The sequence below is a fragment of the Osmerus eperlanus genome, chromosome 1, assembly GCF_963692335.1.
Source record: "Osmerus eperlanus chromosome 1, fOsmEpe2.1, whole genome shotgun sequence".
Lineage (NCBI taxonomy): Eukaryota > Metazoa > Chordata > Actinopteri > Osmeriformes > Osmeridae > Osmerus > Osmerus eperlanus.
The window spans coordinates 24,395,857-24,422,917 of record NC_085018.1 but is presented as its reverse complement, the minus strand read 5'-3'; the positions used below and the strand labels follow the sequence as shown (position 1 = coordinate 24,422,917).

The 27,061-nt window shown below is 49.5% G+C and overlaps 2 protein-coding genes across 2 annotated transcripts; both read left to right on the top strand.

The window, feature by feature from the left end:
- Positions 1-606: 606 nt before the first annotated feature.
- LOC134028524 (CTTNBP2 N-terminal-like protein) lies at positions 607-12,112 on the top strand. The gene is made up of 6 exons (XM_062472137.1): positions 607-758; positions 4,456-4,563; positions 7,734-7,967; positions 8,421-8,528; positions 8,692-11,077; positions 11,112-12,112. Exons 1-5 carry the CDS (start codon positions 753-755, stop codon positions 10,270-10,272), a joined length of 2,037 nt encoding a protein of 678 aa, XP_062328121.1. The 5' UTR covers positions 607-752; the 3' UTR covers positions 10,273-11,077; positions 11,112-12,112.
- A 3,754-nt stretch (positions 12,113-15,866) lies between these two features.
- On the top strand, positions 15,867-24,713 carry LOC134028520 (protein Wnt-2b-A-like). The gene is made up of 5 exons (XM_062472126.1): positions 15,867-16,678; positions 19,784-20,004; positions 21,121-21,398; positions 21,796-22,060; positions 23,301-24,713. The coding sequence occupies exons 1-5, from the start codon at positions 16,551-16,553 to the stop codon at positions 23,528-23,530; spliced, it is 1,122 nt and encodes a 373-aa protein (XP_062328110.1). The 5' UTR covers positions 15,867-16,550; the 3' UTR covers positions 23,531-24,713.
- Positions 24,714-27,061: the final 2,348 nt, after the last annotated feature.

Here is a 27,061-nt window from a genome sequence, read left to right as displayed (position 1 = left end):
GGGAGGATGACGTACAAAACATTGACTACAGCCATGATGAGACTTGCAACAACACAAAACGACACTGGAATGGCTAGCGTGTGTGAGAATTTATGTCATTTGTTATTGATGTTTTGAGCTAAGTGACGGTTCCTAACCTTGTCTACTTAGTCGTTCAACAGTTTTAATCCACCAGGGGGCAGTCGGCCACTATTGACTGATTTACTGTGTCAATTGCTCGGGTAATCTCCAGTAATCCTGTTAATAAATTAGTTTTTGTGTGTCATATGTGTTGGTTTAACTGAAAAAATGCTGATGAGAAATGGTCTGTATCGTAGTAAGTAGTGAGTAGTAAGTAGGCTATCTTACTATTAGCGTAGTGAAGTTTTTCTCTTAAAAGTTCCTTGTTTCAGTGACGAACATCTACGAGTTTTAGGACTTCGAGTCTACCTCTGCTAAGGCACAACTCGCAATTGTGAAATTATATGCGATGTTATAAGTTTTTTTTGTAAAAGGGTAAAATGCAGAAAACGTCTAAACAAAGAAATCCATCCAAATTCCACGCGACTACCTCCTCTCCCCGCCCCCTTCATCTGAGCCTTGTTTCTCATAGGTGAGTCCATCTAACTCGGCCTTGCTGATAGGCCGGCCTACGTGTCAAACGTCGCAGAGTCCATCCCTTCCGTTATCGGAATCTGGAAGACACAAGGAGCTAGTCTTTGACAACAGTTAAAAAGTTCATGTTGGACTTTTTAAAGGCATCAAACGGACATATGAAGGTAAATTGTTTAGTCGAAAACGATTTATTGTCTCTAGATTTATGTATTTAATTACGCGTGGTAGCCATCGCGATATCCGTAGGATATCAGGCATCTATTATCTATTAAATCTTTACAGTTGACAATTGAATTTATCATCATCTTTAAATTAAGTTTTTTTTATTGCGTTGGTGTAACGTTAACATGTAGGCTATACATTGTTCCAAAAAAATTGTTTCATTGAATTATGCGCATCTATATCGTAAAACTTGTTCATTATTAACTCTGAAGTGTTAACACATATACTCACATCCAGCTTTTGGAATCCGCGAATGATTTTATGATGGTACCTAATGTTCTAATCTAATTTCGCTATTCCCGAGTAGACTATTATCCCAGTTTGATAGGCTACCTGACTTTAAATAGGGATACAGTAACATCATACAAGTAAAATCATAGACTATTGGTTGTATCTTAAAACGTCTTGTCGCAACGTCGTTAATTCCACACTATTTAAACTTTAAGCTCATAAAGGCCATTTCTATTAGGCGCCATTTCACAGACCAAGACGTATCCTACCATCGTTGAGCACTTTGCATAACAGTACTTCATTTACGCTTAGCCTACTTGCTGTGTCGGTATTCCAGACTTTTTTTTAAACGGGGGTCACTTCGGTCTCTCTCGAGAGGCCTCCTCCATTCATAGAAATCAAACACTGTATTGTGTTCATCTCCGTGGAGCCATTCATATGACAAGCATCTGGAGCACCAGTTCTCTCGCCCTCCTCGCCTCTGTGACTGACCGTGCAGAAGGCCAGCAAGGGATTTCATCCATTAGCCCGTGGCATCTGTTGGCTGTTTGTGTGCGGTCGGACCAAGAGACAGCGCAGATTAAATTAGGCAAGGGAAGCGTGACCTACAGATAGCTGTAACACTTCAATCTAGTCCCGGAATAACCCAAACTAAGTGATAGTTACACAAGACTATGCCAACTATCTTACATAACTAATTTGACACCCTCAATCCTTTTTTAAAGAGGTTTGCCTTTTATTAATGTGATGCTCTTCTTTTTTTTAAGCTTCTCATTAATAGAAGGAAGTCCACAGTGTTGCAGTGGTTCTAGTCTGCAGGGTTGCAGTGGTTCTAGTCTGCAGTGGTTCTAGTCTGCAGGGTTGCAGTTTGATCCTCATGGGTGACTGACTGACTGACTGACTGGATTTAAACGGGGATGAAAGGATTACATAGACAGGGCTTCTGTGGAGGAAGCCTAGGAAGAAAGCTAGTGTGGGAATATTTGTGTTTCCCATAGTGCTGCTTTGAACAACACTGGTGCGTGCGGACCAGCCTCACGACAGACGTGTAAATCAGGAAGCATGAGAATGGTGCAGTCATAACAGGAGGGCGCAGAAGTCCGTGCTAGCGTCAGAAAATAGGGAACCCTCTGATGTGAGGGAGGTTCTGTGTTTTGTAGAATCCTTCTCGGGTTTTTAAAAGGTTCTCTTCAGGACTGTTACTTATGTGAATGTTCTACATGGAACAATCTTTTCAGATAGTGGTTCTTTATGTTCCAAAAGGGTTCTATTTAGCGGAGGTCTTGTAGTTACACAGTGTTATAGACACACACACACACACACACATTTGGGGCAACATTTTCAAAACAAACGCAGCCCACTTTCTTACAGGCCGGAGCAGCTTGTGAAGTTAACAGGCCTGTGAAAGCTAAGTGGAGGAGGTATATAAAGCTAGCGAGGCCTAATTGACATCCTCCCCTTGTGGCTTGACCACAGCCCCGGTGCAGGCAGATCTGGCGAGCTCCCTGGAGCTGCTGGTAAGCTTGTTAACGGAGTAGCTAGCTTCACAGACTCACAGGGAGAATTATTTCATTCTGCGTTCAGTGCCGCTGTCTTACAGAGTACAGCTTGGTCGTTGTTGGCCTGAAGTTTTCGAACTTTGGTCTCGGGATTTAAGAGGAATTACAATTCTTGAGGTTGAAGTTTGATCACACTTTCTTTTTCAAAGCAAAGAAGTGCCCTTTTCAAAAGTTTTTTTTTGTAAATGAGAATGGCTCATTGATGCCAATATTATCGTATTAAACTGATCCATACAGGATGGTCACAGTCTCTAGTCAGACTAATCTGTCCATTAGTTATAGATGCTAGAAAATTATTAGTTCCTCATGGGTTTGTTCGACAGAGAGACTGAGAGAGAGACTGAGAGAGAGACTGAGAGAGAGAGACCAGAGCATGGGTCTGTCTGCATGGTAGCAGAGAGCCAGCCAGCTGTGATCCGCTCTATTACGCAACACTCCATCTCCTCTTGATGACTTCATGATGTGGAACCGAGATCGGACCACAGAGGAGGAGAGGACAGAGGAGGGGGGCCGGGGGGGGGGGGGGCGGGGGTGGGGGGGGCACAGAAGTCAGCCGGCGTGTGACTGAAGCACGGCCCACAGACTCAGGGTAGAGTGTGTGTTAGAGACAGAGAGACAGAGAGAGAGACAGACAGACAGAGAGAGAGAGACAGAGAGAGAGAGTGTGTATCTGGTTATAAACGCATCTCTATGTTTTCTGGACAGTTTACCATGAGTGAGTATGTAGTGTTTTGAGGAACGTTGGTGTAGGCCTGTAGGGTGCATTGAAAAGCCTGTATCTATAGGAGCAGGCCTGCTGGTGGTGTGGCAGCATGTCTGTGGTGGGGAGACCACAGCAGAACACACCAGACCGCTCAGATTAGAGAGTGTGGAGGCTAAGAAGAGACCACAGCACATTTCAAACGCTCTCGGTCCAGCTTTTAACAAAACCCCACACTGACAAGGCTCGTCTCGTTTGGGAGACTGAGAACTTAGAACTGTGCTACACTTTGGTTATTGTGAAATGTTTTAAAGATTATTTTTTTTGTTTAAATATTAATCGTCAGTTTATTTGCTACTGTCAGACACGAGTGATAGGATTTGGAGATGGTGTGTGTGTGTGCGTGTGTGTGCGTGTGTGTGTGTGTGTGTGCGTGTTTGTGTGTGCGTGTGTGTGTGTGTGCGTGTGCGCTCCTGATCTGGTGACCACATGTTGGCGTGGCGCCTCATTGAGCTGCAGTTCACTAGCCACGCTCTCCCAGTCCTCGAGCATGCACCACAGGAACAGGAAGTGATGTCACCGGCCCACGTCCTGACACGGCCTCTGCTAATGGCTGTCCGCTGGGCCCAGCTGGAACCAAGAGGCCTGCGAAAGGCTTTCACAGATTTAACAGTGGAGCTGTTTGGACTGAAATTATAGTCTTTGCTAAATGCTTTAGAACTTAAGCACATTGGTCTCTGTTGGTGTGCTGTGGTTGTGGATCTAGAACAGTCCATTACACAGAACAAGGCTTCTCTCTGTCTCACAGTGGCCTACCACTTCATAGTATAGTATAGATGTAGTATAAGTATAGTATAGAAATCATAATCCGTCAGTTTTGTTCTGAAGTGGAAGAGGATTTGACAACATTTCAGATTCCTTTAGTGTGTAAACTCATGTGATAGATTCTACACTATATGCTGCATTCAGGGTTGATGAATGTCTTGACCGTATATACCATTGTTCCTTTCCCCATTGTGAGCAATAAGTCATAATGATTTCCCACTGTAGCTGGGCTCCTACTGACTGCTCCTCTCCTCTCCATCCTAGCACCTTACTGACTGCTCCTCTCCTCCCTAGCATCTTACTGACTGCTCCCCCTGTCTCCAGGAGTGCAAGCTGAGCATGGAGACCCTGAGCAGGGCGGAGCTGCTGAGCCTGCTGTGTGTGCTGGAGGGAGAGCTGCAGGCCCGGGACCAGGCCCTGCAGGCCCTCAGGGTGAGTCCACAGCCCACCTTCCCCTCCCTCAGGGTGAGTCCACAGCCCACCTTCCCCTCCCTCAGGGTGAGTCCACAGCCCACCTTCCCCTCCCTCAGGGTGAGTCCACAGCCCACCTTCCCCTCCCTCAGGGTGAGTCCACAGCCCACCTTCCCCTCCCTCAGGGTGAGTCCACAGCCCACCTTCCCCTCCCTCAGGGTGAGTCCACAGCCCACCTTCCCCTCCCTCAGGGTGTCCACAGCCCACCTTCCCCTCCCTCAGGGTGAGTCCACAGCCCACCTTCCCCTCCCTCAGGGTGAGTCCACAGCCCACCTTCCCCTCCCTCAGGGTGAGTCCACAGCCCACCTTCCCCTCCCTCAGGGTGAGTCCACAGCCCACCTTCCCCTCCCTCAGGGTGAGTCCACAGCCCACCTTCCCCTCCCTCAGGGTGAGTCCACAGCCCACCTTCCCCTCCCTCAGGGTGAGTCCACAGCCCACCTTCCCCTCCCTCAGGGTGAGTCCACAGCCCACCTTCCCCTCCCTCAGGGTGAGTCCACAGCCCACCTTCCCCTCCCTCAGGGTGAGTCCACAGCCCACCTTCCCCTCCCTCGAGTGGGAGCCCTGGGGAGGACAGGTCCGAGGGACTAGCGGTGGAAACGCTGCTGAAGAGTGTCAGTGGTAGAGGATCTGACTGAAGAGTCACAGGTTAAGATCCTCCCTCTGCTGTATGTCACTTTCGATAAAAGCGTCTGCTGAATGAATTGTTCTGTTTGTTATTACTCATTACACTATTTTATGACAGTAAAATATCCCCAATAGAACCTAGCCCTGATACAACAGGGCTGTTCCTCTACTAAGTCAGAGGGAGAGGGAGAAAGAGAGAGAGAGAGACCGGTAAAAAAAAGTGGTCTCTCTGTGCGGTGCCTGTGTTGTGTCTAGACCACATTCCTCTCATCTTCTGGGATCAGGCCATCTAAGGCAAGAAGTGCTCCAGCTGGCCCAGTGCCTGTCTGCCTGCCTGCCTGCCTGCCTGCCTGCCTGCCTGCCTGTCTGCCTGCCTGTCTGCCTGCCTGCCTGCCTGCCTGCCTGCCTGCCTGCCTGCCTGCCTGCTGGACATGGAGCCTGAGCTCTCGTCTTCCTCTTCTCCTCTCCTCTCCTTTTTTCAACGTCTCAATTGTAAACAAAAAACTTTTTTGTGGCTTTTTGTGCGTCACCTTTAACGCCTGGTTTACAGTATTGCGTTCGTGAAGTTTAGAGGTATGGCTTGGGAGATACAGTCACACAGGGATTGCGTTGAAAAGTTACTTACAGTCTGTAAAAACACGCGATAGTGTAAACCAGGCGTAATGTGTCACAGTCTGTGACGAGGGGCTGTGGTCCAGTCAGGCGGAGGGACGGGTCAGTCCTCTAACACCAGCTCACACAGGGAGGGCAGTTTGTCTCTCTGTAAGCCATCACCCACAATGCTTTGCTCACTGTGACTCATGCCGTCTCGTCAGCCAAGGGCCACTGCCCTGCCTAAGCACAACCTGATTCTCAATACAGGAAGCAGTCACGATCACTTCCTGTTTTCTTTTTTTAAAGTCTCAGTTGCCATCGTGCAACTGAGAAGAAGGCAGAGGAGGAGGCAGAGGAGGAGGCAGAGGAGGAGGCAGAGGAGGAGGCAGAAGAGGAGGCAGAGAAGGAGGCAGAGAAGGATGCAGGGAGTGAACCTGATTGTGAGCTGAGCAGCATAGGCAAACAACTTCCCTTTATACCCACGTCACTGTGTGTGTGTGTGGGAGAGAGCGAGAGACCATCTGTGTGTGTGTGCGTTTGTGGGACAGAGATTTGTGTGTGAGCTTGAGAGACAGACCATCTGTGTGTGTGTGAGTGAGGGATAGAGCATTTTTAAACATCTGAAGAGGGCATGTGTGTAATGTTGTTTCTCAGACGTGACACACAGGTCGTCACTGTTGAACCGAGAGGGGGGGGTGAGCACGATGCAATGTGTTGGTCATGGAGGGAGGTGAGGAGGGGAGGCGAGGGGTGAGGAGGGGGGGGGGTGAGGAGGGGAGGGGAGCTGAGGAGGGGAGGCGAGGGGTGAGGAGGGGAGGGGGGGTGAGGAGGGGAGGCGAGGGGTGAGGAGGAGGGGGGGGGGGGGTGAGGAGGGGAGGCGAGGGGTGAGGAGGGGAGGCGAGGGGTGAGGAGGAGGGGGGGGTGAGGGGAGGGGGGAGGAGGGGGAGGGGGGGTGAGGAGGGGAGGCGAGGGGTGAGAAGGAGGGGGGGGTGAGGAGGGGAGGGGTGAGGAGGGGAGGCGAGGGGTGAGGAGGAGGGGGGGGGTGAGGAAGGGAGGCGAGGGGTGAGGAGGAGGGGGGGGTGAGGAGGGGAGGGGTGAGGAAGGGAGGCGAGGGGTGAGGAGGAGGGGGGGGCAGTGAGCACAGTGTTTGATTAGGGTGAAGGAGCCACGGGGAGGAGGAGGACCAGAGTGGAGGAGAAAGGAGGAAGTGAGGAGTGGACGGGGGAGGGGAAGGGAGGGGTCAGTCAAGCTGTCAGTGACCGGACTGCGTCCATGACCACCATACTGCGTCCATGTTGAAGACACTAGTCTCTGGGGTCTTCTGAGATTTCCTGTTCCTGCTCTGCTGTTCGTTTGATCTGCCTCTCAGGGTGTCCCCACGGAGCAGATCACATAACACACCCCACCACGCCCCTCCCTGGGCCGCACAGATGCCCACACAGATAGCATGAATGACGTCATACGTATTCCTCTGTTTGTCAGTAACACAGGTTGAAAGTATTCATATCTATGACTCTCCCAAGATAAGGAAGGCGTTTTTTTTACTCACAAACTTCAATAAGCTTATTATTAACTCGGCCCATGAACGAGCTGGCAGACTTCTGGTTCTGGGGTGAATCTGTGAGAAGATGTGAGGTTCCTCTAGGTTCCCTCTCCTCTCCTCCTCCTCCTCTCTTCCTCTCCTGGTCCTCTGTACAAAATGAATTACTGTTGCTTACGGTACAATTAATACTTGCCTAGTTGAATCTCAGTTGCCTAAAGTCAACATAAATGGAAATGGAATGGATTTTTTTTTATTTTACAGAGACCCAGACAGACCCTGTGACAGTAAAGAGAACTGTGATCAAATCAAACTTTATTAAACTCCTTTCTCCTCCCCTCCTCTCCTCCTCCTCATCCCCTCCTCTCCGCAGGCCCAGCGTAGAGACCTGTACATCCAGGAGCGTTATGGGAAGTATTCCCTGAGCGACCCCTTCCTGGCCCTGCAGAGAGATGGGGAGGCTGTGGGGGGCCAGGCACCGGGGGGGCCGGGGGCTGTGGCCACCACCAGCCCCCTGGTGGTCCTCAGGTTGGTGGTGGGCCACTGCAGGACGATGCAGGAGAAGATGCTGGTACAGCTGGCTGCAGCAGAGACTCGACACCGCAGGGTGAGTGTGTGTGTGTGTGTGTGTGTGCACAGTAGGAGCAGGGTTAGGGTGGGAGTTAGAATAATTGTCTGTCCAATGCATGGCAGGGTGGGTGAGTGTATATCTGTGTTTAGGGTAGGATGAGTGAGGATGAGTGAATGTGTGGTTATATGTGTGTGTGTGTGTGTGTGTGTGTGTGTGTGTGTGTGTGTGTGTGTGTGTGTGTGTGTGTGTGTGTGTGTGTACGCTTACTTGTGTGCATTGGGTGTGAAACCTTTTTCCTCAAAGCTGCATCAGCACCTAGAATCTTCAGGTTTTCCAAATCAGAAGTGAACATAGGGATTGAATCTGCTCTTCCGAGATCGGGGTCAGTGTGTCAACAAGACCAGAGAGTGAGCATGGAAGGACAGTCAAACAGCAGAATGCCCGGTGTGCTGTCAGTCACGTGTGTCTGCCCCCTGGTGGTGGCCCCAGGTCATCGCAGACCTGGAGGAGGAGAGGCGCAGGCATGCAGAGGACACAGCGGAGGGAGACGATGTCACCTACATCCTGGAGAAGGAGAGAGAGCGTCTGCTGCAGCAGGTAGGGCCCTCGCTGCATAGCTACAACTTCCACATCTACACCAGTCAGAGTCCCAGGTGATTTAAGGTTGCTGGGTAGGTTAGGGTGACTGCTGTGTGACTACTCTGTGTCTTTCCTTGTGTGTGTCGGTCCTGTGTGTGTGTGTGTGTGTGTGTGTGTGCAGCTGGAGTTCGAGCGCGGCCAGGTGCGTCGGCAGGAGAAGCAGCAGCGCAGGCAGCAGGAGGAGGAAAGGAGCCGGCAGCAGCTGTCCCGCGCCCTGGCCTCCCGGCTGGAGCAGGAGCAGCAGGAGGCGCAGGGCCTCCGGGCCCGGCTGGAGGAGGAGCGGAGGAGGGCCCTGAGGATGGAGGCGCAGCTGGAGGAGCAGCTGGCTGAGTTCGACACGGAGAGGGAGCAGCTGAGAGCCCGTCTGAGGAAGGAGGAGGCACAGGGAGGGCGTCTTCAGGAACAGCTGGAGGAGATGAGGAGGGAGCTGGGGGCCGGGGGGAGGAGGAGGGGGGAGGAGGATGGGGAGGGAAGGAGCGAGCAGGAGGAGGGGGAGGGGAGGGGGCAGGAGGAGGGGATGGGGCAGGAGGGGGGGAGGGGGCAGGAGGGGGGCCGGGGCAGGCAGAGGAAGGTTCTGTCCAGGCAGGGCCAGATCTGGGAGCCGCCTGTCTCTCCTCCTCTGAGAGTGAACGGCCCCCACAGCCTCCACAGCCCCCAGGGTGTCCAGATCCTGGAGGCTGAGAGGCTGGCTCAGGACCAGAACAACGACCATAACACACAGCTACCCCCCGGGCCTGCCCCTGCCTCCCCCACAGCCTCTAACCCAGCCTCCACCCCTGTCCTGGCTCCCCTTTCTATCTCCACCCCTAGCGCTACCTCCACTCCTGCCACTGCCTCCCCCACAGCCTCCACCCCTCCCCCAGCCTCCACACCAGCCTCCACCCCTGCCCCAGCATCTACACCTTCCTCTGCCCAGCTCTCCCAGAGCAGCACAGTCCCCTCTCTCACTTCCTGCCCCAACCCCAGCGTCAGCCCTAACCCCAGCCTCAACCCTAACCCAAGCCTCAGCCCTCACCACAGCTCCAGCCCAAACACTAGCCCCAACCCCAGCCTCAGCCCTAACCCCAGCCTCAGCCCTCACCACAGCTCCAGCCCAAACACTAGCCCCAGCCTCAGCCCTAACCCCACCCTCAGCCCTAACCCCAGCCTCAGTTCTAACCCCAGCCCCAGCTACCAGTCGTCCTACCAGGCAGGCATCCACCAGCGCTTCCACGCTGCTCGCCACAAGTTCGAGGGCCAGGCTGACCCAGAGTCCCCTGTCCCCCAGGGCGCCCTGCCCCCTGGGGACGCGCCTCCGTCCCCCGGGCCCCCTCCGGAGGCCAGCCCCATCAGGCAGCTAGCCCGCAGCACCGTCACCCAGGTCCTGTCCCGCTTCACCACCCAGCAGGGGGCCTCCAAACCCGCCCCCTCCAACAGCTCTCCCTTCGGCACCGACTATCGCCACCTGGCCCCCTCCTCCCCCGTCACCGCGAGGGCCTCGGGGGCCTCCCCTCTGGGGCTCCGCTCCCCCATCATCCCCCGCGCCGACCGGGGGATCCCTCCCCCCATCCCCCCCAAGAAGCCCGGCCTGGCTCAGTCCCCGGCCTCCCCCGGCCCCAGCCCCAGGACCGGACACATGACGGAGCGGTCAGCCAGCTGTGCTCTCACCTCCAGCCAGGACGGGGTCAAGGAGCTGGACAGGGTGGTGTCGTCCACCAGCTAGCCAGCTCAGGGCCGCTCCCAACACGTGTCAACTGTTGGTATCAGAGATGATTTGGAGATTGGAAACTCTTGAGATGAGGAGTTTTTTTTTAAAACACTGTATACAGTATCTCTGTGGCTAGGCCCGGACCTCACCAGCATTGCTGTTGGTTGCTCCTCGATGGTTGGAGGGGACGTGAGTGTGGTCGATCAGACTGGACTTTTCTAGCTAGCCCTGGCTGGTTCTATCTAGTTCTGGCTTGTTCTGGCTTGTTCTGGTCTGATGTAGCCTGGCCTGGCTGTGTTGCTGCCCTGTTTAGTATGGGCTTTCCTTCCTACTTTCAAGTACTCTGAAGTACTTGAATACTCCAAGGTACTTGAAGTACTTCTGGGTACTTGAAGTACTTCTGAATACTCCAAAGTACTCTAAAGTACTCCTGAATGCTCAGAGGTACTCCTGAACACTGTCATGCATTATCATTTATTTATTTACATTGTCTAATTGATTTAACCATAGCACTGTATATCATGGGGGTTCTGCATCTGCTTGTGTTTATTTGGTTACTGATCTGGTATTTACAAAAGTAATAACTATGATTAAGGCAGGGGGACTCACTGAGGGTGGATCATGCGTTGAAAGATCAACAGATCAACATGGATGTATGGACTTAATGAGGGGTTACACTCAAATGTGCCAACTTGCTGATTAAACGTGACTGTTGAGCGTGTTGTGAAAAAGGTGCTAATGATGCTTTTCGTCCAAGGTTTTTGTTCGTCCAACGTCCGAGTTTTATGTTTTGATATCGAAGACAACGAGGACAGGAACTGTTTAATATTTTCATTTCATAAAAACAGTGAGAGATTTTCAAACTCCATGCACATTGATTTCACATTCCAAATATCTCTGGGATTATTTATAGTTATAATATTAATAATGCTATTGTTTAGATTTGGATGATTATGATTGATTATGGATGATTATACCGTATGTTCAGTATATTATGTCCTCATAGCTGTCGTTTAGAAACATGTACAGTGTATTGTATTATACACATGAGAAAACATGCCAGTAGGACTATACATATTTTATCACCCAAATAGTATACTGCTCAGACTGCACAAAGTTATACATACTATATTTTGTATGTATGTATTGCTTAGCATCAGAGTATAAAAATCCTCTAAATCCTGCTTGTATGCGAAGGCAGAAGACCGGCTGTTCCTCCTGTCAGATAGGTACGGGGGCGGGGTGTATATAGGACACAGGAAGTGACAGACAGAAAGTGGAGGCGGGGTGTGTATAGGACACAGGAAGTGACAAACAGGAAGCAGAGGCGGGATGTGTATAGGACACAGGAAGTGAGAGGCAGTAAGCAGATGCTGGGTGTGGATAGGATACAGGAAGTGACACAGGACGCAGAGGCGGGGTGTGTATAGGACACAGGAAGTGACAGACAGGAAGCAGAGGCGGTGTGTGTGTAGGACACAGGAAGTGAGAGACAGGAAGCGGATGCTGGGTGTTTGTGTATAGGACACAGGAAGTGACAGACAGGACCTGCTTGGTCCCCTCAGAACCAGTATTTTTTTTTATTGAACAGACACTTTTATCCAAAGCGACAAGTAGTGCATATAGAAAGTAGAGCAGAATGTTAAGGATCAGAAGTGCGTGGTTCTAAAGGTACTGACCACTGAGTGGTCAGAGTCAACGAACCGTCTGTATTTACAAGTGAAAACTAACGCCACCTCAGTGGCCAGTATCACATAGCAGTACTATGTTACATTGCATTGAGGAATCTCTGGAGCTGTTATTCATACAAACATACAGTATAATTCATGACAATAAAGTTTTATTTTATTGTGAATTGTTTACTGGGTCATGTGTTGAATTGGATTGTCAGCAAGTACAATAACCTAATTTCTTACTCAGTGCACTCAGTAAAACTGCCCTAATTTAATAGGATGTAATATATTTTAACCTGAGCATGATGTCTTGCTGGTAGAGGTGGAAATGAGTGCTTCGTGCAGTTATCCACTAGATGGCACTGTCTGACAAACTGTAGGGTATAAATACAGGGGTCGGTTGTGCATCAAACCTCAGGCCTAACATTCACACACAAACACATGCCATACACATGCATAAACGCACACAGTCGCAGGGATCCAATACAGGAGGTTGCTAGTAGAAATCCCATTTGCCTCACTTGCATCCGACATCAAACCATTCCGTCACACCAAAGACTCACAGTTGTCATTTTGAAGAAAACAAAATAGGCTACTGGGTGATAAAACACATACAGGAAACGGTAAGAAACCAAGGCAAACTGCAATTTGATCAAAGTCAAATAATTATGGTTTTTCTTTTCACTGCGGTCAAACGACCAACGTTTAGCGCTCCTTGGCTAGTCTAGTTTTGTTTGCCAAACGTTTTCGCGCGGTTACTCAAACCCTAACGTTAGTGATATATTCATTTATCAGACTTTCATCCAAAGCGATGTAGTCTTCATAGGGTTTTTTGTAATCAAATAATAATAACACAAACAACCAAATGAATTAAACCACTTAACAATACCCATCTCATCGCTTTTTAGCGTAGCTGCATAACATCCATAACGTGTGTTATGGTACGTTTCTGTGGTTGTCAGGGCGACCACGGGCGGAGACAGAAGAGGTTGTGAAATTGCAGAGAACACGGAGGCCAGCGTAAGGAGAGCGCACGCTGTAGTGTCCCTAACTTTCTGGAGTTAAAACAGTTAATGCACACACATGGCAAAACACATCAATTATGTACAGCTACGAAGACCCTCACTGGAGAATCATGCGTGTGCCGAGGGAGTTTAGAAGAACATCGATCTCCCACGCAGAAGACCACGACCGAACACAGTGAGCTAAAGGCGCAATGCTGTAACTTGTGTGGTTTATTTCATTAAGTGGTGGTTTTAAAGTCTTGGCCTACTGGACGAGCCATGCTATATGTCTGGTCTGTATGTGTCTGGTGGAGGTTGAGTGTGTGGTGTGGGTTGTGTAGGCCTGCTGATTTGTGTGGTGTGTGGGTGTGGGTCTGTGTCTGTTCTGTATGTGTCCATGACAGAGGAAGTGTGTATGTTCTGTACTAGATGGATCCCCCGCTAAACTCTGTGACCCTGACCCTTCCTCCTCCTGCTCCGTGCTAGCTCACTGACGAAACACACACACGCTAGCTTGCTGACGACACACACACACACCCCAAACGACTTCCTCCGGGGTGTGTGGAAGGAGCAGGTCACCTCCGCTCCGCTCACCTCATCAACATTCCAGCGTGGGCCAGCGCGCCGAGGGAGACGGCCTGCAGAGGAGACGAGCCTCCAGCAGAGACTCGTCCGTAAACACACCACCATGATGAGCTGTGAGCAGCCAGGGTCAGGCTGCTGCTGTCAGGGAGGGAGGGAGGGGAGGAGGGACGGACGGACGGACAGACAGACAGAGAGGCAGACAGACAGACAGACAGACAGACAGAGAGGCAGACAGACAGACAGACAGAGAGGCAGACAGACAGACAGACAGACAGACAGAGAGGCAGACAGAAGGAGGACAGTAGGTTACAGAATGAGACGACGCCTTGTGATCTCAGACAGGCTCTGACATCAAGGTGAAGGTGAACTCACACAGCCTGTGGTGATTTAACGAGAGAGGTGACCCCCCCTCTCCCACCGCCGGCAACAAACCAAAAATATGCTGCATGAATGTTCTGTCCCCACTGTCTCCTGGACTGACAGGTGGGGGGTGAGGGGTGGCTGGTTCTATATCCGTCACAGGAAGTGACACGGGAACTGCTTCCACTGTGACATCATCCCAGACAGTGGACGGTAGCGCTCTCTCTGTGTCTCGGTCCACATTTATCCCAGGGCCTTGAGAGGGCCTGGAATAGGCCCCTCGGGGTCCACAGCTGGAGGTTTGGATTGGGGGAGGGGGGGGGGGGGGCATCACCTGCTTCCTGTAAAGCAATTTGTTATAGAGTTGTCACTGTAGAATCTACACCCTGGCTCAGAGATAAAGAAAGACAGAGTCACATGTAATGAGGATCTGACACTGGGAGTGTGTCAGATCAAGTGGCTGAGCGGTTAGGGAATTGGGCTAATCTGAAGGTTGCCAGTTCGATTCCCCGCCGTGCAAAATAATGTTGTGTCCTTGGGCAAGGCACTGCACCCTACTTGCCTCGGGGGAATGTCCCTGTACTTACTGTAAGTCCCTCTGGATAAGAGCGTCTGCTAAATGACTAAATGTGTGTATGTCTGGTGTGTTCATGTGCGTGTGTGGGACGTACAATCACGCACATCAAATATCAGAGATCCTCCCAAAATGCATCATGCATGCCTATATATATACACACACACCACCCCCACCACCACCACTGTCTGAAGTGGTCGGTGTATTTGAGGTATTTTAGGCAGCTGCATTGTTTCTGACCTTTAGTCTAATGCCCCTGGATTTGTGCTGATTAATATGACCCCACACACAGTCTCTCTCTCTCTTTCGCTCTCTCACACTCACACACACACCAGTAGCTCCTTAGGAGACAGATCTCTCCTTCTGGTGACATCACTTTTGTGAAGATAGTTCCGTTCTCAGAATCATCTCCTGTCGGCCAATCACAGGCCAAGCATGTGCTGACAAACACAGTTACCCCCCCCCCCAGGGCAGATTAGGGGGCCATTCAATCTATCGCCATGGAGATGTCAAGATCCTGTTTAAGGATGTGTCAAAGCTTGAAAACTTGACCTGCCATAGTTGAAGATGCCCCAAGCAAAAACATTCTCCTCAGCAGAGGCCAACGCCAACTGCTATCAAAATACGTGACCTCTTGATTTTTTTCAACCTTTTGAAACTATTTTTTTCAACCTTTCGAAACTTTTCAACCTGACGACAGCTAGCAAAATATGTGACCTCTTTTCCAGGTCCCAGTTGTTGACCAGATCGGGGATTGTCTTTTGATTATACATGGCAAGGACAGATAAGTCACCTGAGATGGTTTGGTTGGTGTGTCAGACATTTTCAGACATGTAATTTACAGGCAGGTCACATATTCCGACGACAGCGATAAGCTTCAGATAAGAAAACAAAGTTTCGATTAAAAAATAATAACAATATTTTTACCTTCTTTTTCCCCCCTGAATTTTCTATCCAAAATATTTTTTAAACCTTTCGAAACTTTAAAAAAATATTTATTTTTTCAACCTGACGACAGCTATCAATATATGTGACCTCTTGTTTCCAGGTCCAGTTGTTGACCAGATCGGTGATTATTTTGTTTATACATTGCAAGGATGGTCCATGAAAACGTTTCCCCCACTGCCTCTCCTTCAGTAACAATATGTCCTGCTGGATTATCGAGTTAGTCCTGGACCTGAAATGCTGAGATGATTCATTGTGTAACGTCAACTCCCCCGCTAAAAGTGAGGGAGGTTTAATTAAAAGAAAAACTGTAAAAACAGTATAAACGTACATGTTTTAATTCATAACTAGAGGAACTCTAGTTAAGAATGTAATTGCTTTAGGTGAAGAATTCATGTGATATGCGTTTATATTCTGAAATAGACTGTTAGCATTAACTATTTTAGTTTAAAGGTAATTTTAAAAAGTATTTAGTCTAAATTAGATTTATGATGATATATAATATTTAGACCTAGAATCTAAATATACCTTGGTTGGTATAGGCCACATACCGCTGTTAGAGATTGTTACAAAAGGGGCATGACGCGCTGACGCGCCAATCCGGTGTTGTGTCCGGTGCATCTTCGCCCTGGAGAGAAGGTGGTCTGAGTTTCTGTCTCGTCCTCAAATAGACTCCGGTTTTGGGAATATCCGTCTGTGTACATTCTACGAAGAAGACGAAAGTAATCTATCTAGTTCATGTGACATAATTTTTAGCGATTTTTGTTTGTTTGGTGGGGGCTTTTTAAGCCCTGTGACGGACGCGTTTTGGAATGCGTAACAGGTGAGGAAAAGGTTTATCGTGGACAATCGAACTTTTACCTTGGGGAAATTTGAGAAGATGGACTTTGATCTCAAGTAGACTGCCACCTGCGATAATCCTCAACCTTGGATTTACTAAAGTAAGACTTGTGGAATATATCCATAATATTTTGACTGCAAAGTTTGCTATTAAAGATGGATGGAATATTTCAACGTGGTTGTCAAGATTTTTTTCTTTTCCAGTAATGGACTTCAGAACTTCTATTTGCACTTTACTTTACTTTAAAGACTCCTGGTCATACATTGTTTATTAGCTGTGGATGAAAACCCCTGAGTTTATAAGACCGTGACATGGCACTCCGTTTGGCACCACGAAACAGCACAATTTACCGTCATCCCCCCAAACCCAGGTTGAGAATATTCTTCACCTTCATCTTGCTTCTACTCATCTTCACACCCAGAGTGGAATCTTCCTGGTGGTGAGTGGTTCTGAGAATGCTTTTTTACGGGTTCTATTAGCCCTTTTAAAACAATTTCGCGTCAGCTTTTCGATGTAATGTTGCCTATGGCGGAAGTACAGTCCAGGTTGAAATATGCGACGAATATGCAATGGGATATGTGAAAATTATTGTGTTAAAACATAATGAGACAAGACATAAAACACCTTTTGTTGGATATTCCTGTTATTTACCCAAAATACTTCGTTTGAACATCCAACTAAGTCTTAGTTTGTGTGCTTTTAGACGACCAGTAAAGTTATGATAATTCCGTGGGATACAGGAGATGGAGGGAGAGAGACAGAGAGAGAGAGAGAGAGAGAGAGATGGAGAGAGACAGAAACAGAAAGAGAGCGACGTGGCAGACAGAATCCCTGGATAAGCAGATCCATCTAGATTACCCAGACGATCCATCCTGCTTCTGTGCCTGACAAGCAATTCGAGGCTGGAGCATCACACATCTCAAGCCAACTGCAGCTCCCCCCTGAGCGGGTCACTTGGCCTGTACGCGGAGCTGAAATGACCACCAGCAGATCCCTCTGCAGGTCTCAGGAGGTCTGGTGTCTCCAGGCGGGCTCCAGCCCCCGCTGAACACCCAGAGCTGCCGGGTGTGTGGTGTTTATGAAGATGAATGGGCAGGGGGGTTTTCTCCCTCATCAGTCTCCCAGAGTGGGGGCGGCAGGTGCAGGCACTGGGGCGGGGAGAACACCTTGATGAATCCTCCAGAGGGGAAACTAGCCTGAAGGGGATGAGGGTCACACACACATTCTCACACACACACACCTGCAACACTTCGTGTGCTGGCCCATCTCTGGGCACACTCACACACGCACACCTGCAACACTTAGTGTGCTGGCCCATCTCTGTGAACACACTCACTCACACACTCACACACACACCTAAAACACTTATCGTGCTCTCTTCAGTATTACACGTATATTCTGTCGGTGGACACCAGTAGGTGTGATTGGTCTGTTTCCCCAGAGTGTATCTACCATGTGATTGGTCTGTTTCCCCAGAGTGTATCTACCATGTGATTGGTCTGTTTTCCCAGAGTGTATCTACCATGTGATTGGTCTGTTTCCCCAGAGTGTATCTACCATGTGATTGGTCTGTTTCCCCAGTGTATCTACCATGTCTACCTTTTCAGTGGTTGGGCCTCAGGCTTATACAAACTCTCAAAACTGACTCAGATTTCTAACAGGCTCTGTGACCACAATGTCAGGAATGCAAAAGTCTCTAGGAATATTCCATCTAAGTTGTATTGTTGATATGTGTATACAATATTAGTTCCCCTTTTTGCTTCTGTTAAACATTATGAATAAACTGGCATGATGAAACTACTGAGGAAAAACAGAGCACAGAGAAGGGGGGGGGAGGGGGGAGAGGGGGGCAGCAAGAGAGAGAGAGAGCAAGACACACACACAGAGTTGACAGCACTCTTTCTCTCTCTCCAAGGGGAATAAATATTTTTCAAATCCTGATTTATATTGTTAGGGGATGATTTTCATAGAGACGATCCTCTAGATAAGCTCAGAGATATTGTTCTTCTGGACACATCATTCTCTCAAATGTCAGAGAGAGGCTGGACGAGAGGCTGGAGGAGAGGCTAGAAGAGACAGAGAGGTTGGGGGGAGGCAGGCAGACAATGGGGGAGGCTCGGGAGATGAAGGAAGGCTGGGGGAGGCTGGGGAGATGAAGGAAGGCTGGGGGAGGCTAGGGGAGGGTCGTTTGGCTCCAGGCTTATTCTCCTGAGGGTGTAAACATGGTGGTTGGGCTCTGTTCTGTTTTATTGCTCAGACAGGCACATTGTTGTTGGGAAACAGCGCAGCCATATCAGGAGTGGAAACTGTTGTCTGTGTGTTTGCGAGCGAGCGTGCGTGCGTGCTTACAGAATGTGTGTACCTGCACGTGTATGTGTGTGTGTGTGTGTGAACTTGGCGTGTCACAAATGTGACTGTGATTATGGGGTTAGGATATCCGGCAGGAGACCGAAGCCTGCAGCCGCGTGGGGGGGTTGTGTCATGTGACCGTGTCATGTGACCGTGCCAGCGCTTGGCTGGTGTGTGTGTCTTTGTCCCTGTGTGTGTGTGTGTGTGTGTGTGTGTGTGCGTGTCAGTCCAAGTTTGAGTGTGTGTGTGTGCCTGTAGGTACTTTAGTGATCCCCAAGGGGAAATTGCAGCAAGTAAGAAGAGAAAATAAGAATGGGAAATCAAAAACCCCAAATACACGTCTGTAGATGGTAAAACGCAGGGTCAAATCGGGTAGTACATATATGTACAAAACAGTTTAGCAAACAAGTTCATGCAGGTGAAACCCAGGGAGACACACAGGTGACCCAGGTGACACCAGGTTATGAATGTCGGTATATACCGGTAAATAAATACAGAACCCCTAACATAGTGAAAGGTGTTCCAAGTACTGTGAGTGCGTGTGTCTGCATGTGTCTGCATGTGTGTGCCTGTGTGTGTGTGTCCGTGTGTGTGTGCCCTCGTACATATGTGTGGTTTAAAGCTGTCCTTTTAGAAGTCCTCACTGTCAATTACTGGGATGTATAATTGGTTCACTCACCGTGAACATGACACCATGTGGTCGAAGAGCAATTGACAGTCCTGACCTGTAGGGGGCATCCTCCCCATTAAGGCCTCCTGTTAGGACTTTCCTACACCCTGTGAGTACTCATTACTCCAACAGTAGTTCAGAAAACAGGCTGGTATCTGTTTTGATTCATATGGGGAAAAAAAAGTCACAAGTCCATGTGTTCTGTCTGGGTTCTGTATGTTCTGTTTGGGTTTTGTCAGGGTTCCCTAAGTTCCATTTGGATTCAGTTTGGGTTCTGTTCATACCATCTGGGTTCTCTCTGGGTTCCGTCTGGGTTCTGCTTGGGTTCTGTTCATACCATCTGGGTTCTCTCTGGGTTCCATCTGGGTTCTGTTTGGGTTCTGTTCTTACCATCTGGGTTCTCTCTGGGTTCCGTCTGGGTTCTGTTTGGGTTCTGTTCGTACCATCTGGGTTCTCTCTGGGTTCCGTCTGGGTTCTGTGAGAACCGCGGTGACAGCCTCTGCACCTGTGCCTCGTGCCCCCCAGGTACATCGGGGCGCTGGGCGCCAGGGTGATCTGCGACAACATCCCGGGGCTTGTGAACAAGCAGCGGCAGCTCTGCCAGCGGCACCCAGACCTGATGCAGTCCATCGGGGAGGGCGCCCAGGAGTGGATCAAGGAGTGCCAGCACCAGTTCAGGCACCAGCGCTGGAACTGCAGCACGCTGGAGAGAGACCACACCGTGTTCGGGAGGGTCATGCACCACAGTGAGTACGGGGCTCGGGCCGTGGGGGGTGTGTGAGAGTGAGTGTGTGTGTCTGTGTGAGAAAGAGACTGAGAGAGTGAGGCAGAGAGAGAAAGACAGTATGTAAAAAATAGAGAGAGAGACAGAGAGGATTAGAGAGACAGAGAGAGAGGATTAGAGAGACAGAGAGAGAGACAGAGAGGACCAGAGAGAGGATTAGAGAGACAGAGAGGACCAGAGAGAGAGAGACAGAGTGAGACAGAGAGGACCAGAGAGAGAGAGAGAGAGGATTAGAGAGACATAGAGATGGAAGGAGGACGCCTCCACAGAGGTGTGGTGTCACCGTGTTCCTCTTCACCTTCCCATGAACGGGGCGAGTCGGAGAACGGGGTAGTTCTCTGAAAACAAGTAGCAGATAGAAAGATCCACACGAGCAATGTCTCAACAGTAATAGGAGATGTAAATATTTGGGTAGATGTTTCTGGCCGGCCGAGCAAGCCGTCCTCCCCTGCGCCACAGCGCCTGCGGTCTGCTGCGGTGCGTGAGCAGGAATGAGAGCAGGAGGCCGGGTGGACCGCCAGACCAAATAACCCTGAATCTCCTCTCCTGAAACGAAAACACAGACAGTGACTGAGAAAGCTGCCATCTGTGCAGAACGGAAAAGGTGAAAGGGGATGTTCCAGGTCAGGTGGGTGTGTGAGCTAATAGTCACCATACAAGGATATGATCCACCCGGCACCACGGCTGTGCACCCCATCTTCTTATTAGGGTCAGGATAAACCTCTCTAGCTCATAATCATGCAGGTCATGTTGCTAGTAAACTCTCTCTGCTCTGACAAAGTTGTGTATACTCGTTCCCACGGTAATAGTGGTGAAAATCGTAAAATGCTTCCACCAAAGGGTTCAAATGTAAATATAACTCTACTCTACTCTATATCTTAACAATACTCCAGACCAGGCACGTAGGTTTGATGTCAAATGTGGGAGGGCTTCCTTGCTATAACTAAGGGTGCATGCTTTAAATATGATTTTCTCAATAAAAATGTAAATGAAGATTTTCAACAAAAGTGGAAACCCATGCCTCTGCTCCAGACCCTCCTGCCTCACCTCCTGCCTCACCTCCTGCCTCACCTCTCAGGTAGCCGCGAGGCGGCATTCGTGTACGCCATCTCCTCGGCAGGCGTGGTGTACGCCATCACCCGCGCCTGCAGCCAGGGCGACCTGAAGATCTGCAGCTGCGACAGTCAGAAGCGCGGCCAGGCCAGTGACGACAGGGGCGAGTTTGGCTGGGGGGGCTGCAGCGACAACATCCACTACGGCATCAAGTTCGCCAAGGCGTTCGTAGACGCCAGGGAGAGGATGGTGAAGGATGCACGGGCGCTCATGAACCTCCACAACAACCGCTGCGGTCGAATGGTGAGGCTGAGGGGTTCCTCGTCGGGAGAACCGAGGGGAACTCTGGGGGAAAAGGTTACACGTAGAACCCCTTTATCGTTTTCGGGGGGGGTGGGGAGGGACACACAACACACGCAATTGCGGTTCTGAACTTGGGGAAGAAACGGGGTTCCATCTGGAGTCTTGGTCTTTTATCAGTGCTCTTTTGTTGTTACCAATTACATTGAAACAACATGCTGGTGTTTTTAACTATTCAACACCAACCCCCACCCCCGACCACCACCCCCCAACCCCTACCCCCCACCATCCCACCCCCACCCAGTTTACCAAGTAGCCAAAACTCCCTCACGGACACATATCCATTACCGTGGTATATAGTTATTGCCTGACATCACTCCCTGACCTCTGACCTCTCCAGGCGGTGAAGCGCTTCATGAAGCTGGAGTGCAAGTGTCACGGGGTCAGCGGCTCCTGCGCCCTGAGGACCTGCTGGCTCGCCATGTCCGACTTCCGGCGCACCGGAGACTACCTCCGCAAGAAGTACAACACGGCGGTGGAGGTGACCATGAACCAGGACGGGACGGGCTTCACCGTTGCCGACAGGAACCTCCAGGGCAGCACCAAGAACGAGCTGGTGTTCGTGGAGAACTCACCCGACTACTGTCTCATGGACAGATCCGCTGGTGGGTCCAGGGAGTGTCGATCAGCTTGTGTGATGCGTTGGTTTAGCAGGCGCTTTCATCCAAAGCGACGTACCGTGGGATGGGGGTTGGGGGGGTTGGGGTTCTCTGGTGGGGGGTGAAACTGCAACATCTTGATCTGCTGTCAAATGTCTCTCTTTTCCTTTTTTCCCCACCTCAGATCATTATCTGGTGGTTTTAACTGGTGTAAATCCCCCTGGTTTCAGTCGATCAGATAAGCGTCAAAACATTTCACTCTCCCTCACTCAAGCTTTATTCAAACTCAGTGTGCAATATCCAGTATCCAATGTCCAGTGTCGATGTCCAGATTCATTTCACAATGTCTTGGAAGTTGTACAGACTTTTACACCAGTTCTGAATTTGATGGTAGCATAGATGTGGACAGGATAAGAGGCAGATAGCATACCAGCGCACCGACCCACCTCCCACAGACTCATCTCATGAGGCCTCTCATTCCTTCACAGCTTAAAGGTCAATTATTTGACCCCTAGAATTACTCAGTAATTCCTGCTGTGTTTTCTTTCCTGTGGTAATCTGTGTCTCCCTCCTCCTGTGCTCCCACTCCAGTGGAGTAAGCAGACTCCCTCCGGCAGACAGACACGTTCTGACCGTCATACTGACAACACGGTCCTGGCTGTGGTGTTGCTTTGCCCACTTGACGTCCTGGGGGATGACGGTGCCCAGGAAGTGGAAGGGCTCTAGGGTGTCACTCACACAGGGTGCTGGGGGAGGGTGGGGCTGGGCTGGGCTCTCTCCGGAGTCCCCAACCACCTCCACTGTCTTTAGAGCTGTGAACTTCCAAGTTGTTTTCGGCTGCACCAGGTCACCAGGTGGTCAGTCTCCCACCTGTAGACAGACTCATCCCCAGGAGAGTGTGGTGTCGTGGGCAGGGATCAGGAGCGTGACTGGGGGGGACGGCTGGAGGTGCAGCTTAGAGGCTCAGAACTCTCTTCTGCGCTCATCTCTGTTGTGAAGGAATTCACACCCTCAGGACACTGCAGGATTGGTTTTCAAATCCTCCTGTGGTCATCACAGGTCACATTCCCAAACACCCCAAGGGTACCTCCCCTGGCCTCTGCTCTGACAGAACTTTAACAGGGTCTCTCCTGGTCGCCGGTCTCTCTAATGTGGTCTCTGGTCTTAAACATGGTCTCTCTCTGGTCTTTGGCAACTACGGCGTCACCAGCATGTTCTAACCAGGTGTGTGGTCTCTGTCTGACAGGCTCTCTGGGAACAGCCGGGCGGGTCTGCAACAAGTCTTCCCGGGGGACGGACGGCTGCGAGGTCATGTGCTGTGGGCGGGGCTATGACACGATGCGGGTGAAGCGCGTCACGCAGTGCGAGTGTAAGTTCAGGTGGTGCTGTGCGGTGGAGTGCAAGGACTGTGAGGACACGGTGGACGTCCACACCTGCAAGCCCCACAAACGACCCAGCTGGCTGGACCTCACCTGATGACGCTTGGGGGGCCACCAATGCATTCTGGGTATGCACAGGTAACTGAACTGCATTGTGGGATGTCCAGGTCCGCTACCGCCCCCCACCAACACCACCAACCCCGCCTCACCTTTTCCCACAACTCCATCCTGACCTCTGTTTTCTTTGGGGCTTTCTTTTAAACCCGCCCATGATGGAGTCTACCGGACGACGACAAGACTGAGGAGAAGGATCATGGAGTGAATTAAAAACTAAAACTAAACAAAAACCTGTTTTAAAACGATTTAAAGCAGGTGTTACTGACTACCTTGGAGTGGAGTCAGAGAGGGACACTCCTGTCTGTCAGGAGTGAGGCCTGTGCTGCTTGTATGACCATGACAATACTTCCTATCAGGCGTTGAAATGCAGACTGTTACGTGAACATGTGGCGTTGAAGTAGAATTTGACGGTGTTTTAGTGATGTACAGTGTGTATGTCTCTCATTATGCTAAGTCAAAGATTTTTTTGAAGCTACCTTTGGTTGATAGTGTCCTTGCCCTGTTGCCCTGTTGGTTTGAAAAATAAATGAAAAAAAGAGAGACTAGTACTAGAGATGCTGTTTTCACAGGTGTGTGCTCTCAGTAAAGCACCCTGCCATGCCTGTAATTATGTACTTTTGTATTGTGTACACGATAAACTGTCATGAAAACGTTCCTTCAAAATGGTTCCAGCATCCAACACGAGCTGTTTTAGAGGTCAAGACAGAATCACTGGGGAGTCAGGCTGCTGTTGCTACGAGAGATAAAAAATGACATTGTGAACAAATGTTTATGCGAAATTCAGAAAAAACATGACTGGGAAGACTTATCTCTGGAAGGTTCAATTACACGTCCTCATGCAGACTCAGTGATGGACGGTTTGTGTCACAGTTTCCTCCTGTGCATTCATCACTAGTTTCCGAGTCTGTCTCCCATGTTATCACAAAAGAGCACTTTTCTCCTGCGTTGTTACACAAGCCTGGGCTGACTGGGCTGTGTGGAGTCCAGCTTCATCAAGAGCCACTAGCAGAGCCAGAGAGAGATGGAGGACTGAAATAAAAACAGGACGTTGCACAAGGCGCTGTTTAGTTCCACAGAACCAGCAGAACCATCCGGAGGCTACTGAATCCAGGGCCAGCAGAGTCCTCCTGGAGGTTGGTCTAGGCCGGTACACAGATCTGTCAAACGGGAAATAAAAAGTGGACAAAATGTCCGATACGCTCAATATGTTTTTATTTGACCTTCAAGCTTCTTGACTTGTTCAGATCAGACATACGAGGTGACAGGAACTCAATCTGTGTCTCTCTAGTTAACCTTACAATACCATCACCATGTACATTTTAATCATCTAGCAGACGCTCTCATCCAAATCGACATGCAAGTAGTGCATAAGTAGTGCACCATTTCGGTGGTCTAAGTCGAAGAACGGCCTGTATTTACCTGCCATGTCAGAGGATGCAGCCTCTAGCAGGCTGAAGGAAATATCTTAAGGAAACTCTTGGAAAGAGTAAACTCAAATGTCATGGCTCTAACACTTTGATAATTGTAAGATATTAGAAATAAAAATATAAAAAGAAAGTTCATAACAGGGAGAAAGAAAGAGAGATAGAGAGAGAGGGAGAGAGAGAGTGTTCTAGAGTTAGTTGAACAAGGTTATTGTCACCTTGGGAAGGACCTAAATATACTTTGAAATATACCCCTCTATATTAAACCTAGTTGATTCTTCCTGTCTCCTCCATTCCTTAACCCTAATTTGGAGTTGGTGCTCTGGGGGAAAGACTGTTGGGGAGGATGGTTGATAGCTGTGGTATTTTTCATAACTAGGTTAATTAAGTTGAACATGCGTCCACACACACACACTCCCCTGCCCCCTCAACCTGACGACATGCTCTATCCTGGTCCCAGGACCACAGAATGTGGAGAGGAAATACACTCTCCGTCTCCTCCGGGGAAGAACATCAGACAGGTCGGTCCGTCAAGGTTGTACGACTCCCAACAGCCGTCCGTACATTTGTTTGTGTGCCAAGAAATACGAAGAAACGCGCTGATGTCAGTGTACTTTTAGACGTTGTTCGATTAATCCCTGGAGCGCATGATGAAAAGTGTTGAAAACGCTTGATGGGCCGCCAGTCTAACTGTTTATTTTGGCCGTTGTGAGATTTTATGGTTCAGTAATAAAGGTTTTATATTAATTTAGTGGTTCTGACTGGGTTGTGGCCAAGTGACATAATATGCTGGGAGAGAAAGTTCAGAAAATCCTTACAATCTTCTCATGAGGTGATCTCCAGCAGGTGAACCCGGTGACCTACCGAAAACTGTGACCAAGTCAAATTAACGTTTACTACAAGGAACATCAGACAAAGGCCTATCTTTTTATTTTATTTTACGCCAGTTGATTTAATACCTTACGTAGGCTGATCAATGAATAGAGACAAATGCGGAAGTTGGCATTTGACAGAAAACAGCGGTAACCCAGAACGTGCTAAAAGCTAATAGCTATTTCTGCTACTTACGACAAACAAAATATGCGACCAATCGTAAAACCAAGTAATCATAATCACATGAGTTGCTATAAAAAAAACTCTTTAATACAGTCTACATAATGACAACCAACTATGTAGACATAAAGCCACTTAGAGGCCAAATTTGGTTAATCTTGCCATTCACCGTAATGCATTCAGTTAGCCAAAGCTGATCCCATGTGTGTCCATGCATTAAAAATGTATTTACGTAAAATGCTCAAAGGCTCATGGGTAATACATGGATGCGTCTCATCGTTCAGGCCCTTGGGAGATTAGATATCGGGTTCGATAAACCACTTTGTTTTTGGTGATCTGTGCAGCAGAAGTCTAGCCGTGTCCTCTCTGGGGAAACCAGGACCCCACTAGAACGCTTACATTTACATACTTAATAAGTTAGCAGACGCTTTTATCCAAAGCGACATACAAATAGTGTCCATGGTAAGTGCAGCAGAAAGTGAAGGATCTTTACGTTTTGAACTGTGTTTCGGTGGAGTCAAGGAACGGTCAGAATTGTACCATGCACAGTGCAGCAATAACCTCAACCTCAGTAATCTTGACTGAATCACGTCTTCATGTGCCAACAGTTGAATAGTCAATAGTTGTGTTGTGTCGGCTCTGGTGGTTATACATGTAGGCTGGATTTGACAAGTTATGAAAAATACCACATGGTAATAATAATCTCATAATCAGTGCTACACATTCCTCTGCTGCGCCAGGATCGGCCTGGAAGAATAAACACAATGCTAGCTGGTTGGTTTGGTCGCCTGTCCTTCTCCAACCCCAACCTGGAACAAGACCCAGGCCCAGACCAGACCCAAACCAGACCCAGACCAGACCAGACCCAGACCAAGACCAAGACCCAGACCAGACCTGGCCCACACCACACCCAGTCTAGGTTTGGTTGCTGAGCAGACTCAGACTGTGACTCTGGATAAGGGTCATTGGGGTGGAGGGTGGAGGGTGTCTGTGTGTGTCTCTGGGACATGCAGCCTGATTTATAGGAGTTTAGT